The sequence below is a fragment of the Xenopus tropicalis genome, chromosome 1, assembly GCF_000004195.4.
Source record: "Xenopus tropicalis strain Nigerian chromosome 1, UCB_Xtro_10.0, whole genome shotgun sequence".
Taxonomy (NCBI): Eukaryota; Metazoa; Chordata; class Amphibia; order Anura; family Pipidae; genus Xenopus; species Xenopus tropicalis.
The window spans coordinates 13,718,035-13,734,384 of NC_030677.2; the positions used below are offsets into that span (position 1 = coordinate 13,718,035).

General features: G+C 46.9%; 1 protein-coding gene across 1 annotated transcript in view; it reads right to left on the bottom strand.

The window, feature by feature from the left end:
• atrn (attractin) overlaps positions 1–16,350 on the bottom strand; it is an 85,276-nt gene that overhangs the window by 50,828 nt on the left and 18,098 nt on the right. Inside the window, exons 2-6 of the mRNA XM_002936366.5 lie at positions 11,405–11,488; positions 7,322–7,435; positions 3,469–3,597; positions 579–781; positions 86–254 (exon numbers count right to left, since the gene is read on the bottom strand). Of these exons, the coding sequence (XP_002936412.3) occupies positions 86–254; positions 579–781; positions 3,469–3,597; positions 7,322–7,435; positions 11,405–11,488 (699 nt within the window). The remainder of the gene's footprint in view (positions 1–85; positions 255–578; positions 782–3,468; positions 3,598–7,321; positions 7,436–11,404; positions 11,489–16,350) is intronic.

Consider the following 16,350-nt stretch of genomic DNA (forward strand, 5'->3'; position numbering starts at 1 on the left):
TGGCGCAGTCATTTCTACGTCAGCACACGCACACTCGTTTTGTCCCCCCCATTGCAAGAAAATCTAGAATAAATGTGGTGCTCACGCCATAACCATCTGGTAGTCGGAGTGGTTGAACATGTAGCCTCCAACAATCCACATCACGTCATCCACCACCACTGCTCTGTGCGACGCTCGTGCCAGTTTAGGGTGCAGGTTTTCTTCCCGGACCCAAAAGGACTCATTTGCAGGAATGGACACGTCACAGCTGGGGCCTGTTAGATAAAGTAAGAACGTCAGGATGGCCAAACTGATTTATAGGCCGTTATAGTGATGACGGCAGTGTTGAACAAATTCTTTGTTGTTGATAATACCCAGGAATGGTTATTATAAGTATACAGTCTTCTGCTACTATTTCCATTAGTAAAAAGGGTTAGGTGACCATTAAAGGGGAACTAAACACCCAAAACCTGTAGCATGCAATCCAAATATGAAGAGTCAGTTTGGCATCTCCCACATTACTGGAGGAATAGAAAAGGATATAGGATACAACTCCAAGGGAAAGCCTATAGTTTCCATATAGTAAATCCAGTACTGACCCTGCCAGCCATCTCTGCAAATGCAGCTTTTAGTATTGTTGAAGTCGCAGATCCCATGGGTGGGGAATCCGCAGTTATCCAGGCAGTAGGGGATATCGCAGGCCTCTCCCTTCCAGTGCTCGGCACAATCACAGTAAACGTTGCCATCGGGATTCTGGGTGCAGTCGCCTCTCCCCGAACAATTATTGGGGCAGGCATCCACGCTAGGATATAGGAAAGAGAACAGCAACATAAGTTACAGTTAGAAGAGAACTCCCGTGGCATTATGGGATGCATCTGGATCTGGATTGGCATTTATAATCAAGCCCTACCATGAATCTGGTCTATAGTTGCTGGGGTCACTGACCTTAGTAACCCCATTGTATTTTAAAAGGAAGCAAAGAAAGGCAAATCCTTATAAAATAAGTTACGATTTGCCTCATAGACTGTATCATATTAAAATGTAATCTGAGTGTTAACTTCCCCTTGTGCAGGGCCTATTATGAAAAGAAGTAATGCATCAGTGGTGCCATAGCCTGGAAAGATACAGATGTTTCTAAGATATTTTTACAGAGATTTGAAACCAGAGAAACATAAGAGGGAATGGAATGCAGGGCCCCGGGGCAAAAAAAGGAGAGAAAACAGAAAACCGTTCAACATGTTTGTGCGTTTGGCCTGTAATTTCTGCCCTAATAACAACAGAAATATCTGTATTATCTGTAGTTTGTGTCCCTTTACCCTTCTGCCCCTTTCTTTGTGCCAGCCACGTACCCTGGGCTTGGTTCCTAGAAGCAGTTAATCATAATACTTCCTTTCAGCAAACGGGCCAGTAACTGCTCCAACTGGGAGACTCACCCTGAGCCCCAACGAGGGAAATGTGCTGCTTTTATTCATTTTATAGGGCAGGGGGGGAAGAAAACATACAAAGGGAAACAGAAATTAAAGAAAGAAAGAAGGGAAGGGGAGAACAGAAAGAAGGGTAGGGGAGAAGAGAAAGAAGGGAAGGGGAGAAGAGAATAAAGGGGAGAAGAGAAAGAAGGGAAGGGGAGAAGAGAAAGAAGGGAAGGCGAGAAGAGAAAGAAGGGAAGGGGAGAAGAGAAAGAAGGGAAGGGGAGAAGAGAAAGAAGGGAAGGGGAGAAGAGAAAGAAGGGAAGGCAAGAAGAAAGAAGGGGAGAAGAGAAAGAAGGGAAGGGGAGAAGAGAAAGAAGGGAGAAGAGAAAGAAGGCAAGGGGAGAAGAGAAAGAAGGCAAGGGGAGAAGAGAAAGAAGGCAAGGGGAGAAGAGAAAGAAGGCGAGAAGAGAAAGAAGGGAAGGGGAGAAGAGAAAGAAGGCAAGGGGAGAAGAGAAAGAAGGGAAGGCAAGTCAGAAAGAAGGGGAGAAGAGAAAGAAGGGAAGGGGAGAAGAGAAAGAAGGCAAGGGGAGGAGAGAAAGAAGGGAAGGGGAGGAGAGAAAGAAGGGAAGGGGAGAAGAGAAAGAAGGGAAGGGGAGAAGAGAAAGAAGGGAAGGGGAGAAGAGAAAGAAGGGAAGGGGAGAAGAGAAAGAAGGGAAGGGGAGAAGAGAAAGAAGGGAAGGGGAGAAGAGAAGAGAAAGAAGGCAAGGGGAGAAGAGAAAGAAGGCAAGGGGAGAAGAGAAAGAAGGCAAGGGGAGAAGAGAAAGAAGGGAAGAAGAGAAAGAAGGCACGGGGAGAAGAGAAAGAAGGCAAGGGGAGAAGAGAAAGAAGGCAAGGGGAAAAGAGAAAGAAGGCAAGGGGAAAAGAGAAAGAAGGCAAGGGGGGAAGAGAAAGAAGGCAAGGGGAGGAGAGAAAGAAGGGAAGGGGAAAAGAGAAAGAAGGGAAGGGGAGTACAAAAAGAAGGGAAGGGGAGAACAAATCAGAAAGAAGGGAAGGGGGGAAAAGCAGAAAGAAGGAGAGAAGAGAAAGAAAGGGAGAAGAGAAAGAAGGGAAGGCGAGAAGAGAAAGGGAAGGGGAGAAGAGAAAGAAGGAAAGGAAAGAGAAATAAGGGAAGGGGAGAAGAGATAGAAGGGAAGGGGAGAAGAGAAAGAAGGGAAGGGGAGAAGAGAAAGAAGGGAAGGAGAGAAGAGAAAGAAGGGAAGGGAAGAGAAGAGAAAGAAGGGAAGGGGAGAGAAGAGAAAGAAGGGAAGGGGAGAGAAGAGAAAGAAGGGAAGGGGAGAGAAGAGAAAGAAGGGAAGGGGAGAAGAGAAGAGAAAGAAGGGAAGGAGAGAAGAGAAGAGAAAGAAGGGAAGAGGAGAAGAGAAGAGAAAGAAGGGAAGAGGAGAAGAGAAGAGAAAGAAGGGAAGGAGAGAAGAGAAAGAAGGGAAGGAGAGGAGAAGAGAAAGAAGGGAAGAGGAGAAGAGAAGAGAAAGAAGGGAAGGAGAGAAGAGAAAGAAGGGGAGGTGAGAGCAGAAAGAAGGGGAGAGCAAACCAGGGCACAAAGACAAAGAGAAATACAGTAGGAAAGGCAAAGAAAACAGAAAGAAACGCTAAAGAGATTCCCAGTTGGATCCCATAGCCTCGGTGCAAACTAGAAAATGTGGCCTAACTCGCCCCCTTTTTATGTTATTTGAAAGCTAAGAGAATCAATGCTCCATATAAACCTAACGATCCGCAGGGTGTCTATTGGTTTAATTGTTCCACCGAGACAGCCCTCCTCTCCCCGTGGGTTTCCATTGGCCAAACAATAGGATGAGCCCTGCCCAAGTGTGTGTGGCCAAACCAAGACCTGCTGCCGGGGGACTTGTATAAAGCCATGAATCTTCCCATGCAGGGCTGAACTCTCTGGCCCAACACAGTCACATAACTAACGGCTTATGTACAGCGCTCACATTCCATCACAAAAAACTTCATTTTTTTCATGTTAATAGCTGAACTCTTAGATGTTGTCACTGCAGATAATCATGGCTGCCCGTGTCCTTACTTGTAGCTGATATTGAATCCAGTCAGATTGTACGCTGCGTCACTGAAAAAATGCAACAGTGCGTATCCAGACGTGATGGCAACTTCTGGGACTGAATTATTGCTTTCCTGCTCTGGAACAATCAGGCCGCTGAAAAGAAAGAAGGGAAAATAAGAGTCTGAAAATATTCACTTATTGATAGCAAAGAAAGGCCCTGCCAGGCTAGTGAGGTACAGGGCCACAAACACCCATAGATCCTTCATCCGCTGTATATTAAACTTAGGGGGCTGTTCCTGCTGAATTGTGCTTAGTACAAGGGAATCCCTATGTGCCATAGTTTTATGGTATCTCTCTGTACAGGCTATGAGCAAACTTAGGGGGCTGTTCCTGCTGATTTGTGCTTAGTACAGGGGAATCCCTATGTGCCATAGTTTTATGGTACAGTGGCTTGCAAAAGTATTCGGCCCCCTTGAACTTTTCCACATTTTGTCGCATTACAGCCACAAACATGAATCAATTTTATTGGAATTCCACGTGAAAGACCAATACAAAGTGGTGTACACGTGAGAAGTGGAAGGAAAATCATACATGATTCCAAACATTTTTTACAAATAAATAACTGCAAAGTGGGGTGTGCGTAATTATTCAGCCCCCTTTGGTCTGAGGGCAGTCAGTTGCCCATAGACATTGCCTGATGAGTGCTAATGACTAAATAGAGTGCCCCTGTGTGTAATCTAATGTCAGTACAAATACAGCTGCTCTGTGACGGCCTCAGAGGTTGCCTAAGAGAATATTGGGAGCAACAACACCATGAAGCCCAAAGAACCCACCAGACAGGTCAGGAATAAAGTTATTGAGAAATTTAAAGCAGGCTTAGGCTACAAAAAGATTTCCAAAGCCTTGAACATCCCACGGAGCACTGTTCCACCGATCATTCAGAAATGGAAGGAGTATGGCACAACTGTAACCCTACCAAGGCACGGCCGTCCCCCCTAAACTCACAGGCCGAACAAGGAGAGCGCTGATCAGAAATGCAGCCAAGAGGCCCATGGTGACTCTGGGGGGGCTGCAGAGATCTACAGCTCAGGTGGGGGAATCTGTCCATAGGGCAACTATTAGTCGTGCACTGCACAAAGTTGGCCTTTATGGAAGAGTGGCAAGAAAAAAGCCATTGTTAACAGAAAACCATAAGAAGTCCCGTTTGCAGTTTGCCACAAGCCATGTGGGGGACACAGCAAACATGTGGAAGATGGTGCTCTGGTCAGATGAGACCAAAATGGAACTTTTTGGCCAAAATGCAAAACGCTACGTGTGGTGGAAAACTAACACTGCACATCACTCTGAACCCACCATCCCCACTGTCACATATGGGGGGGCAGCATCATGCTCTGGGGGGGGCTTCTCTTCAGCAGGGACAGGGAAGCTGGTCAGAGTTGATGGGAAGATGGATGGAGCCAAATACAGGGCAATCTTGGAAGAAAACCTCTTGGAGTCTGCAAAAGACTTGAGACTGGGGCGGAGGTTCACCTTCCAGCAGGTCAACGACCCTAAACATAAAGCCAGGGCAACAATGGAATGGTTTAAACCCAAACATATCCATGTGTTAGAATGGCCCAGTCAAAGTCCAGATCTAAATCCAATGGAGAATCTGTGGCAAGATCTGAAAACTGCTGTTCCCAAACGCTGTCCATCTAATCTGACTGAGCTGGAGCTGTTTTGCAAAGAAGAATGGGCAAGGATTTCAGTCTGTAGATGGGCAAAGCTGGTAGGGACATACCCTAAAGCCAGGCAGCTGGAATTGCAGCAAAAGGGGGTTCAACAAAGTATTGACTCAGGGGGCTGAATAATTACACACACCCCACTTTGCAGTTATTTATTTGTAAAAAATGTTTGGAATCATGTATGATTTTCCTTCCACTTCTCACGTGTACCCCACTTTGTATTGGTCTTTCACGTGGAATTCCAATAAAATTGATTCATGTTTGTGGCTGTAATGCGACAAAATGTGGAAAAGTTCAAGGGGGCCGAATACTTTTGCAAGCCACTGTATCTCTCTGTACAGGCTATGAGCAAACTTAGGGGGCTGTTCCTGCTGAATTGTGCTTAGTACAGGGGAATACCTATGTGCCATAGTTTTATGGAATCTCTCTGTACAGGCTATGAGCAAACTTAGGGGGCTGTTCCTGCTGAATTGTGCTTAGTACAGGGGAATCCCTATGCTGCCATAGTTTTATGGTATCTCTCTGTACAGGCTATGAGCAAACTTAGGGGGCTGTTCCTGCTGAATTGTGCTTAGTACAGGGGAATACCTATGTGCCATAGTTTTATGGAATCTCTCTGTACAGGCTATGAGCAAACTTAGGGGGCTGTTCCTGCTGAATTGTGCTTAGTACAGGGGAATCCCTATGCTGCCATAGTTTTATGGTATCTCTCTGTACAGGCTATGAGCAAACTTAGGGGGCTGTTCCTGCTGAATTGTGCTTAGTACAGGGGAATACCTATGTGCCATAGTTTTATGGAATCTCTCTGTACAGGCTATGAGCAAACTTAGGGGGCTGTTCCTGCTGAATTGTGCTTAGTACAGGGGAATCCCTATGTGCCATAGTTTTATGGTATCTCTCTGTACAGGCTATGAGCAAACTTAGGGGGCTGTTCCTGCTGAATTGTGCTTAGTACAGGGGAATCCCTATGCTGCCATAGTTTTATGGTATCTCTCAGGTTTTCTTGAACTGTCGTCACCTTTGAATTATAAAATCTTTCCAATTAATTAAGTGATGAATAACGAGACTCCGCCCTATGCTTAGTAGCCCATAGCAACAAATCAGATTTGCTTTTATACAGGTGACCACTAAATGCCACATGCTGATTTGTTAGCTAACAATTACCACACTACGTGGAGGGTATTTACGGTCATTGCCAGAAGCATAGAGACAAACCAAAAAAGAGGAATTGTGAGTCACATTCAGTCAAATGCTGCCTTCTTGTCAGAAGTTCCCCTTTAATGCTATATCACCAGCAATAATATTTGGGGAGACAATCTTTAATACCTGGTTCCAATGGACACAAGTAGGAGCAGAAATGTGTCAATATAAACCTGCCCAGTGTGGCAACGGCGCCTCCCAGATAAACCCTGAAATGGGGTTAAGGTCCCCATACACGGCCGATTCTAGCTGCCGATATGGGTCCCTTAGACCGTGTATGGGCACTTCCGACGGGCCTGCCCAACCGATATCTGGTCGGATCGGCTCATTGATGCGGCCCCGAACCGACTTTGCCTATACCCATCTGGATTCTCCCGATATCGCCCACCCATAGGTCTTAAGGTGTATGGGGACCTGCATGGAAAGGTTTGCTTTTATACTACTATATCCTTACACTAGCCATGATAAGAATCAGAGCACAAAGGCCAAGCAATAGGCAACTAATTAAGTGCCAGCAGCATGGAGGTTAATTGAAAAGGCAGGGGTGGGATGCTAATTGCTAGGGGGAGTGGGGATTGTTGATCCAGGGCACTGAGCTGTGGGACAGGAAGTGAACATGTCGGTACGGATTCCTCCTAATTAAACAAACTCAGTGGTGCTCAGGGTAAATACAGTAACCCTGCGGTTTTATATTATTCTACGTAGAGAGACGCAAGGGAACCGCAGTCTCCAGCTCAGGGAGCTCATCAGCAGCAAAGTGTAAACACAGCACTGAGTAACCCCCAGGCAAGCGACATAATACAATATACCAGCTATGCCGGGAGTGCTACTCCCAGCAGCCCCCCACCCTGAGGCAGAAATCAGGCAGGTGTAGTTTCACAACAAGTCGGCCGAATAACGGGGGGCAATAATTGCACCGACACTACCCCAAGAACTAACCAGATTCACCTTACCTGAAAGCCGCCACAAGAGGCGCGTATATGGAATCCCCATCATAGACGTAAAGGTGGTCCCAACTGCATTCCGTAGCAAAGTGGTTAAAGCGAAGTCGGAGCACCGTATTCTCGCTGTAAAGTGCAAGAGAAATTTTAAAACAGATTTCAAAAATCCTTTGCACCCCGAATAGGATTTAACAAGACTGGTAACAGGAGCTTATGGCATACAGTATTTGCTCTGATCCTATAAATGCATTTGTAGTATCTTTGCCATAAAGCAGGTTGGGACTGCTGGGTCTCTGCCACAAAGCAGAAATGGTTAAATTGGTATTGGAAGTGCCCACAGCTTTGTGAGAAGATCCCATCTGCATCTTTCCTGTACTTGGGAGATAGCCCTGTGAGACTGTCCGCTATTAAACTCTGCTAAATCCATCTGCTCTTCCCAACCCAGGGCACAATCAAGTCAGTCTGCTCTTCCCAACCCAGTGCATGGTCAGGTCCATTTGCTCTTCCCAACCCAGGCACGGTGAAGTCAGTCTGCTCTTCCCAACCCAGGGCACAATCAAGTCAGTCTGCTCTTCCCAACCCAGGGCACAATCAAGTCAGTCTGCTCTTCCCAACCCAGTGCATGGTCAGGTCCATTTGCTCTTCCCAACCCAGGCACGGTGAAGTCAGTCTGCTCTTCCCAACCCAGGCACGGTGAAGTCAGTCTGCTCTTCCCAACCCAGTGCATGGTCAGGTCCATTTGCTCTTCCCAACCCAGGCACGGTGAAGTCAGTCTGCTCTTCCCAACCCAGGCACGGTGAAGTCAGCCTGCTCTTCCCAACCCAGGCACGGTGAAGTCAGTCTGCTCTTCCCAACCCAGGCATGGTCAAGTCAGTCTGCTCTTCCCAACCCAGGGCATAGTCAGGTCCATTTGCTCTTCCCAACTCAGGGCAGGGTCAGGTCCATCTGCTCTTCCAAACCCAGTGCATGGCCAGGTCCATTTGCTCTTCCCAACCCAGGCACGGTGAAGTCAGTCTGCTCTTCCCAACCCAGGCACGGTGAAGTCAGTCTGCTCTTCCCAACCCAGTGCATGGTCAGGTCCATTTGCTCTTCCCAACCCAGGCACGGTGAAGTCAGTCTGCTCTTCCCAACCCAGGCACGGTGAAGTCAGCCTGCTCTTCCCAACCCAGGCACGGTGAAGTCAGTCTGCTCTTCCCAACCCAGGCATGGTCAAGTCAGTCTGCTCTTCCCAACCCAGGGCATAGTCAGGTCCATTTGCTCTTCCCAACTCAGGGCAGGGTCAGGTCCATCTGCTCTTCCAAACCCAGTGCATGGCCAGGTCCATTTGCTCTTCCCAACCCAGGGCACGATCAAGTCAGTCTGCTCTTCCCAACCCAGGGCACGGTCAGGTTCATTTGCTCTTCTCAACCCAGGGCACGGTCAAGTCAGTCTGCTCTTCCCAACCCAGGGCACGGTTGGGTCCGTATGTTCTTCCCAACCCAGGGGAACAGTCAAGTTAGTCTGCTCTTCCCAACCCAGGCACAGTCAGGTCCATCTGCTCTTCCCAACCCAGGGCACGGTCAGGTCCATTTGCTCTTTCCAACCCAGGGCACGGTTAGGTCCGTCTGTTCTTCCCAACCCAGGGCATGGTCAGGTTAATCTGCTCTTCCCAACCCAGGGAACGGTCAAGTCAGTCTGCTCTTCCCAACCCAGGGCACGGTCAAGTCAGTCTGCTCTTCCCAGCCCAGGGCACGGTCAAGTCCATCAGCTCTTCCTAACCCAGGGGATGGCCAAGTCTAAGTACATGGTATTTGGAATGACCAAATACATCTGTTGTCAAACCAGGGCACAGAGAATTTATACAGACCATCAAGTCTATATCCTGAAAGGAATCAGTCTGGGCTCTAACAGAGCCTAAAATAGACTGGTTCTCCATCCTGATATTAATGTTTGATGAGTTGCTATTAATCATATGGACACTGTACGGGAACCATTTCCTTTCTGTGCTGCTCTAACAAGGAGGTGATTTCCTTCCACTAAAATAAAGACCCGGTGACCCCCTAACAAAAACCTTCTGCATTCCTAAGCACCCCGGCTGCATAACAGTGTTATTGAAAGGGCTGTTCACCTTTGAGTTAACTTTTAGTATGATGTAGAGAGTAATAGAGAGTTATTTTTTTCAGTTTTTGTTGAGCAGCTCTCCTGTTTGGTTGCTAGGATCCAAGTTACCTTAGCAACCAGGCTTTGGTTAGAATGAAAGACTGATATACGAATAGGAGAGGACTTGAATAGAAAAATAAGTACTAAAAAGTAACAATAACAATTATACTGGACTTCCACAAAGCAGTAGTTTTTTGGCTGCCGGGGTCAGTGACCCCAATTTGTTCTGTTGGTCTTAACTGGCCATACATTTAAAGGGGACCTGTCACCCTAAGAAATCATTCCAAATTGTTTTCTATTATGTTTGTCAAACAAAATAAACTTCACTTAACACTATAGAAATTATTTGAATGTTATTGTCTTCAGCCTTGAAATTCACGGTCACAGCAAGCAGGTGGGCGCCATTTTGTGGACACTGTTAGTAAGGCAAGCTCTGTATCACCCCAAAATCTTGTTTATGTTCCAGTATGGGGGTTCCTGATACCCAGGCACTGGTTACATGAGATGGTGGGGAGGGAGGGGGAATGTGAGCAGAGCAGCAATAGCTAAGTTCTGAAGTGAAAGAGAAAGTAACTGCCTGCCCCGCCTCTGTGCCTAAGGCCTAGATCCTCAGATCTGCTTCCCTGACAGGTGGAATTTTCCTTTCCATAATATTTTTCTTTCTAAAGAGCTTGTTTTTCCCCGTGTAATATTTATATACGCTAGTTCCATGTTCTGTAGTTATGTGATGGGCACAGACACTGGCTTTTCCCCTCCCCCCCATTGGAGACAAAGGGGTACAAGGGGTAAAGGTGGCCATACACGGGCAGATCCGCGGGTGGCGATATCGGGGAGGCATGTCGGTGAATTCCAAACGATCAAATTCTGCAGGCGGCAATGGAGCAGTCGGTTCGGGGACCGCATCAACGAGCCGATGCGGTCCCCGAACCGACGGGATTTTCTAACCTGCCCGACCGATATCTGGCCAATTTCAGGCCAGATATCGGTCGGCCAGTCCGATCGTTTCTGCCCCTACACGGGCCGATAAGCTGCCGAGTCGGTCCAAGGGACCCATATTGGCAGCTTCTAACGGCCCGTGTATGGGGACCTTAAGGTGGCTGCAGGTCAGGAGGATAATTATGCAGTCTCCTAAAGTGGGCCTGCCTTGGCTGCTGGGGCAACAACACCCAATATTCATACTATGATTTCATTGGATTGCAAGACAGATGATGTTCAGGCAGTAATTGGCCAAACTGCCCAATCATATACACTCACCTAAAGATTTATTAGGAACACCTGTTCAATTTCCCATTAATGCAATTATCTAATCAACCAATCACACGGCAGTTGCTTCTGGTCCTGGTCAAGACAATCTACTGAACTCCAAACTGAATGTCAGAATGGGAAAGAAAGGTGATTTAAGCAATTGTGAGCGTGGCATGGTTGTTGGTGCCAGACGGGCCGGTCTGAGTATTTCACAATCTGCTCAGTTACTGGGATTTTCACCCACAACCATTTCTAGGGTTTACAAAGAATGGTGTGAAAAGGGAAAAACATCCAGTATGCGGCAGTCCTGTGGGCGAAAATGCCTTGTTGGTGCTAGAGGTCAGAGAAGGGCATTAGTATGGTGTTCCTAATAATCCTTTAGGCGAGTGTATTTGCACATAAGGCTACCAGACCAATGACTGCCTCCCACAGGGGCCGTTGCGGACCCACTAGCTATGAATTACATCGACAGCCTGATGTCTCAATATACAGAATTTTTCACCCTTTCTGATCATTTTCTGACTAAACCTCAATAATCGACTGGGAGCCCATTGTGTTGGACTGGGAAGCACCGCTTTACTCTTCAAATATAGGGAAGGAGTAACTGGCGCTTCCATACAAATTTTGTTTGGTAGGGGCAGTAACAATGTGTGACACCAGCCATGCAGAGATATGCAGTTTAACTGCACCCATGTGAAATTAGGCACTTACCTCCCTTCGATAAGCCACGTGCACTTTGTTTTATATTTATAGTTTCCTGGTCCGTCTGTAACAAACCCACTCGGGCCAGTTAACCTGTAACAGAACAAAAAAAAAAACATCACATCCTTTCATTTTCTGTTACCTTAGGAGTGTGTTATAGGCCCCACCCACTTACCCATCATTCTGTGTGTGTGTGTCACTTGGTATAAATGAATCCATTATGTAAAACATACCTCATACAAACTACCTGTTTCAGGCCCCTCCCACTTACCCATCATTCTATGTGTATGTGTCACATGGTATAAGTGAATCAGTGATGAGCAACCCACCTAGATATGAGGAGCCCCTCATACAAACTACCTGTTACAGGCCCCTCCCACTTACCCATCATTCTGTGTGTGTGTGTCACATGGTATAAGTGAATCAGTGATGGGCAACACACCTAGATATGAGGAGCCCCTCATACAAACTACCTGTTACAGGCCCCTCCCACTTACCCATCATTCTGTGTGTGTGTGTCACATGGTATAAGTGAATCAGTGATGGGCAACACACCTAGATATGAGGAGCCCCTCATACAAACTACTTGTTACAGGCCCCTCCCACTTACCCATCATTCTATGTGTGTGTGTCACATGGTATCACTGAATCAGTGATGAGCAACCCACCTAGATATGAGGAGCCCTCATACAAACTACCTGTTACAGGCCCCTCCCACTTACCCATCATTCTGTGTGTGTGTGTCACATGGTATAAGTGAATCAGTGATGGGCAACCCACCTAGATATGAGGAGCCCCTCATACAAACTACCTGTTACAGGCCCCTCCCACTTACCCATCATTCTGTGTGTGTGTGTCACATGGTATAAGTGAATCAGTGATGGGCAACCCACCTAGATATGAGGAGCCCCTCATACAAACTACCTGTTACAGGCCCCTCCCACTTACCCATCATTCTGTGTGTGTGTGTCACATGGTATAAGTGAATCAGTGATGGGCAACCCACCTAGATATGAGGAGCCCCTCATACAAACTACTTGTTACAGGGCCACTTACCCATCATGAAAGGTGACAGTGACCCCGGCAACTAAAAGCAGATTCCCTGTGAGGGTTTTATATATCTAATTATTTTCAGCCCCACCCCTGTACTCCTATTCTGGCTCCCACATGGAACAAAAAATGCTTTAATATTCTATAACCCACAGAAATGGATGATATGTACTTCATACTGAAAGCTATTAGCAAGGTGCTAATCCCCGTTACAGATGCCCATTAGGCAAAGGCAAACGTGAGGGCACTGCGTATCCCCAGGGTATGGTTATCCACCCGCCTGCCCTTGTTTCCCAGTTATTTGTGGGGAATTGAGTATTAACAGGTAGGCTGGGTCCCTGCATATACTGTGCGGCTCAGGTGCCCTAACGCCGTCAGTTCCGCTCAGGCACAAACATGGCATATAAATGAGACCAGGGAGCAGTCACACAGGAGGCCCTGGCACGGGGGGGGCTATTCCCATCACTGCCAACGCATTAAATAAACCCAATAGGGCTGTTCTGCCTCCAATAAGGGGTAATTATATCTTAGTTGGGATCAAGTACAGGTACTGTTTTATTATTACAGAGAAAAGGGAATCATTTAACCATGAAATAAACCCAATAGGGCTGTTCTGCCTCCAATAAGGGGTAATTATATCTTAGTTGGGATCAAGTACAGGTACTGTTTTATTATTACAGAGAAAAGGGAATCATTTAACCATGAAATAAACCCAATAGGGCTGTTCTGCCCCCAATAAGGGGTAATTATATCTTAGTTGGGATCAAGTACAGGTACTGTTTTATTATTACAGAGAAAAAGGAAATCATTTTTAAAAATGTAAATTATTTGATTAAAATGGAGTCTATGGAAGATGGCCTTTCTGTAATTTCAGAACTTTCTGGAAAATAGGTTTCCGGATAAGGGGTCCGATACCTGTATTTACAAAGTGCCCCCTGAAGTAACCCACACAGGCAGCCGGGCACAATCAGCCTGATCTTTTCTGCCCATACAGAGCCCCGGCCTTATCCTGGTTCTGCGGAGTTCCGAGATATCCCATTTATTAAAGTATTGGCCACCCCTGCTCTACTTCATATAAATGGTTAATTCAAAGGTGAAGAACCCCTTTAACGTGCCAACATACGCCACAGTGCTGTACACATTAAACATACAGACTGACATACAAAAACAACCAATAACTGATGCAGAAGGCCCTGCCCAAAAGAGCTTACATTCTAAGAGTCATTATGAGCTTAACATTCACGGGACAACTTCCAGCTCCGAATACATGATGCGATTGGCTACCCATTCCTTTCTCAGCACTGATAATGTAAGACATAATATAAGGATAATCACATCGGGGCAGATTGCCAGCCATGCCGGTATATTGTACCTTGGGCAGCTCTAATGCCACATTGGCGCGGGATATAGACATTACACTGGCACAACTACTATATGCAACAATTGCAAAATACAAACCCGTCTAATGATCCTTAATGCCCAAAACAGGGCTATTTCCATGAGCGAGGCAAGTCTGCAAGAGCTGCCACACACACAGTAGGGAACATTATACTGGCTCACACAATGGGCACATTCACTGGCTAATTGCGTTAGGTCACATGGGTCACGGGACTTTGTGGTACTGTGTAACGGCGCAGCAGTGTGCATATCCCATATCCAATAGGGCACTGTGTATAGGGACTGGCTTTTGCATTGTATATGCCGTATTCCCCTTATCAACTTATAGCTCATAACAATAGTACAGTATCCATTTTTTGGTTGCTGGGGAACAGTGACACCCCAAAGAGAACCAGGAAGCAATAAAGTTCAAGGCTAACAATAGGCAGAAAAGGAAAGTCAATAATTTAAAAAAAAAAAAAAAAAACATACAAAATATATACAGGAGACCAATAGAAAAGTTACTAAAAACAGGTTTATCCCTAGAGGTAAACTTCCCCTAACATTGCTTTAGCAACTGGAGGCATAATTTTCTTGTTTTTTTTGTAGACTTGTGTCGTTGTGCAGGGTAGTACTTGCTGGTTTTAAAGAGCATAAAATATTTTTTTGTCCCATTAATGCATTTACAAGGTAGAAGGAAGGGGGGAACCATAATGAGATCAGTGAGAATTTAAACCTAAGGGGAGAAGTTATGAATGTACAAAGGGTGGAACCAGGCATGCACACTGAGATTGCTGATGGAGGGTTCCTCAGGGGAGGAGCTGTGAATGTATGGAGCTGGGAGAGGGTGGAACCAGGCATGCACACTGAGATTACTGATGGAGGGTTCCTCATGGGAGGAGCTGTGAATGTATGGAGCTGGGAGAGGGTGGAACCAGGCATGCACACTGAGATTGCTGATGGAGGGTTCCTCATGGGAGGAGCTGTGAATGTATGGAGCTGGGAGAGGGTGGAACCAGGCATGCACACTGAGATTGCTGATGGAGGGTTCCTCATGGGAGGAGCTGTGAATGTATGGAGCTGGGAGAGGGTGGAACCAGGCATGCACACTGAGATTACTGATGGAGGGTTCCTCATGGGAGGAGCTGTGAATGTATGGAGCTGGGAGAGGGTGGAACCAGGCATGCACACTGAGATTACTGATGGAGGGTTCCTCATGGGAGGAGCTGTGAATGTATGGAGCTGGGAGAGGGTGGATCCAGGCATGCACACTGAGATTGCTGATGGAGGATTCCTCATGGGAGGAGCTGTGAATGTATGGAGCTGGGAGAGGGTGGAACCAGGCATGCACACTGAGATTACTGATGGAGGGTTCCTCATGGGAGGAGCTGTGAATGTATGGAGCTGGGAGAGGGTGGAACCAGGCATGCACACAGAGATTGCTGATGGAGGGTTCCTCATGGGAGGAGCTGTGAATGTATGGAGCTGGGAGAGGGTGGAACCAGGCATGCACACTGAGATTACTGATGGAGGGTTCTTCATGGGAGGAGCTGTGAATGTATGGAGCTGGGAGAGGGTTGAACCAGGCATGCACAGTGAGATTGCTGATGGAGGGTTCTTCATGGGAGGAGCTGTGAATGTATGGAGCTGGGAGAGGGTTGAACCAGGCATGCACACAGAGATTACTGATGGAGGGTTCTTCATGGGAGGAGCTGTGAATGTATGGAGCTGGGAGAGGGTTGAACCAGGCATGCACAGTGAGATTGCTGATGGAGGGTTCTTCATGGGAGGAGCTGTGAATGTATGGAGCTGGGAGAGGGTTGAACCAGGCATGCACAGTGAGATTGCTGATGGAGGGTTCTTCATGGGAGGAGCTGTGAATGTATGGAGCTGGGAGAGGGTTGAACCAGGCGTGCACAGTGAGATTGCTGAAGGTTTCGTTACAGGATTAAACTGCAGCACAAAAACACAACACGGGCACATATACAGTTACACTAACTCCTGGCAGTGCTTGAAAATCACAAAATGATAGTTTCCCTTTAAATCTGCTTTCAACCCAATGCACATCCCTAGACGTCAGGCACGGTACAAAGGCCTGTAAGTGTGTTTATAAAATCACCGGCTGAAGGGAAATAACAGGACATGCTCAGCGGCACAAGATAAGATCCAGTTATAAGCCCATTCCAGGCACAGCTACGGAAATCACTGATGGATATTTATACTGTCAGGTTACACTGGGGGGGTACACAGACCCCACGCCGGATACAGGCAACACCCAAACATGTACCCCCCAAGCGTTGGTTCAATAGGAAGCTGAATTGGTAGGTTAGCTGAAAGCAGTTCTAATGTGTAGCACTGGCTCCTCCTGAAAGCTCAGACTCAGGCACACTTTACTGCTGCGCTGCAAGTTGGAGTGATATCCCCCCCTCACCCCCAGCAGCCGATCAGCAGAACAATGGGAAGAGAGCAAGATAGCAGCTCCCAGTAGGTATCAGAATAGCACTCAATAGTAAGAAATCCAAGTCCGA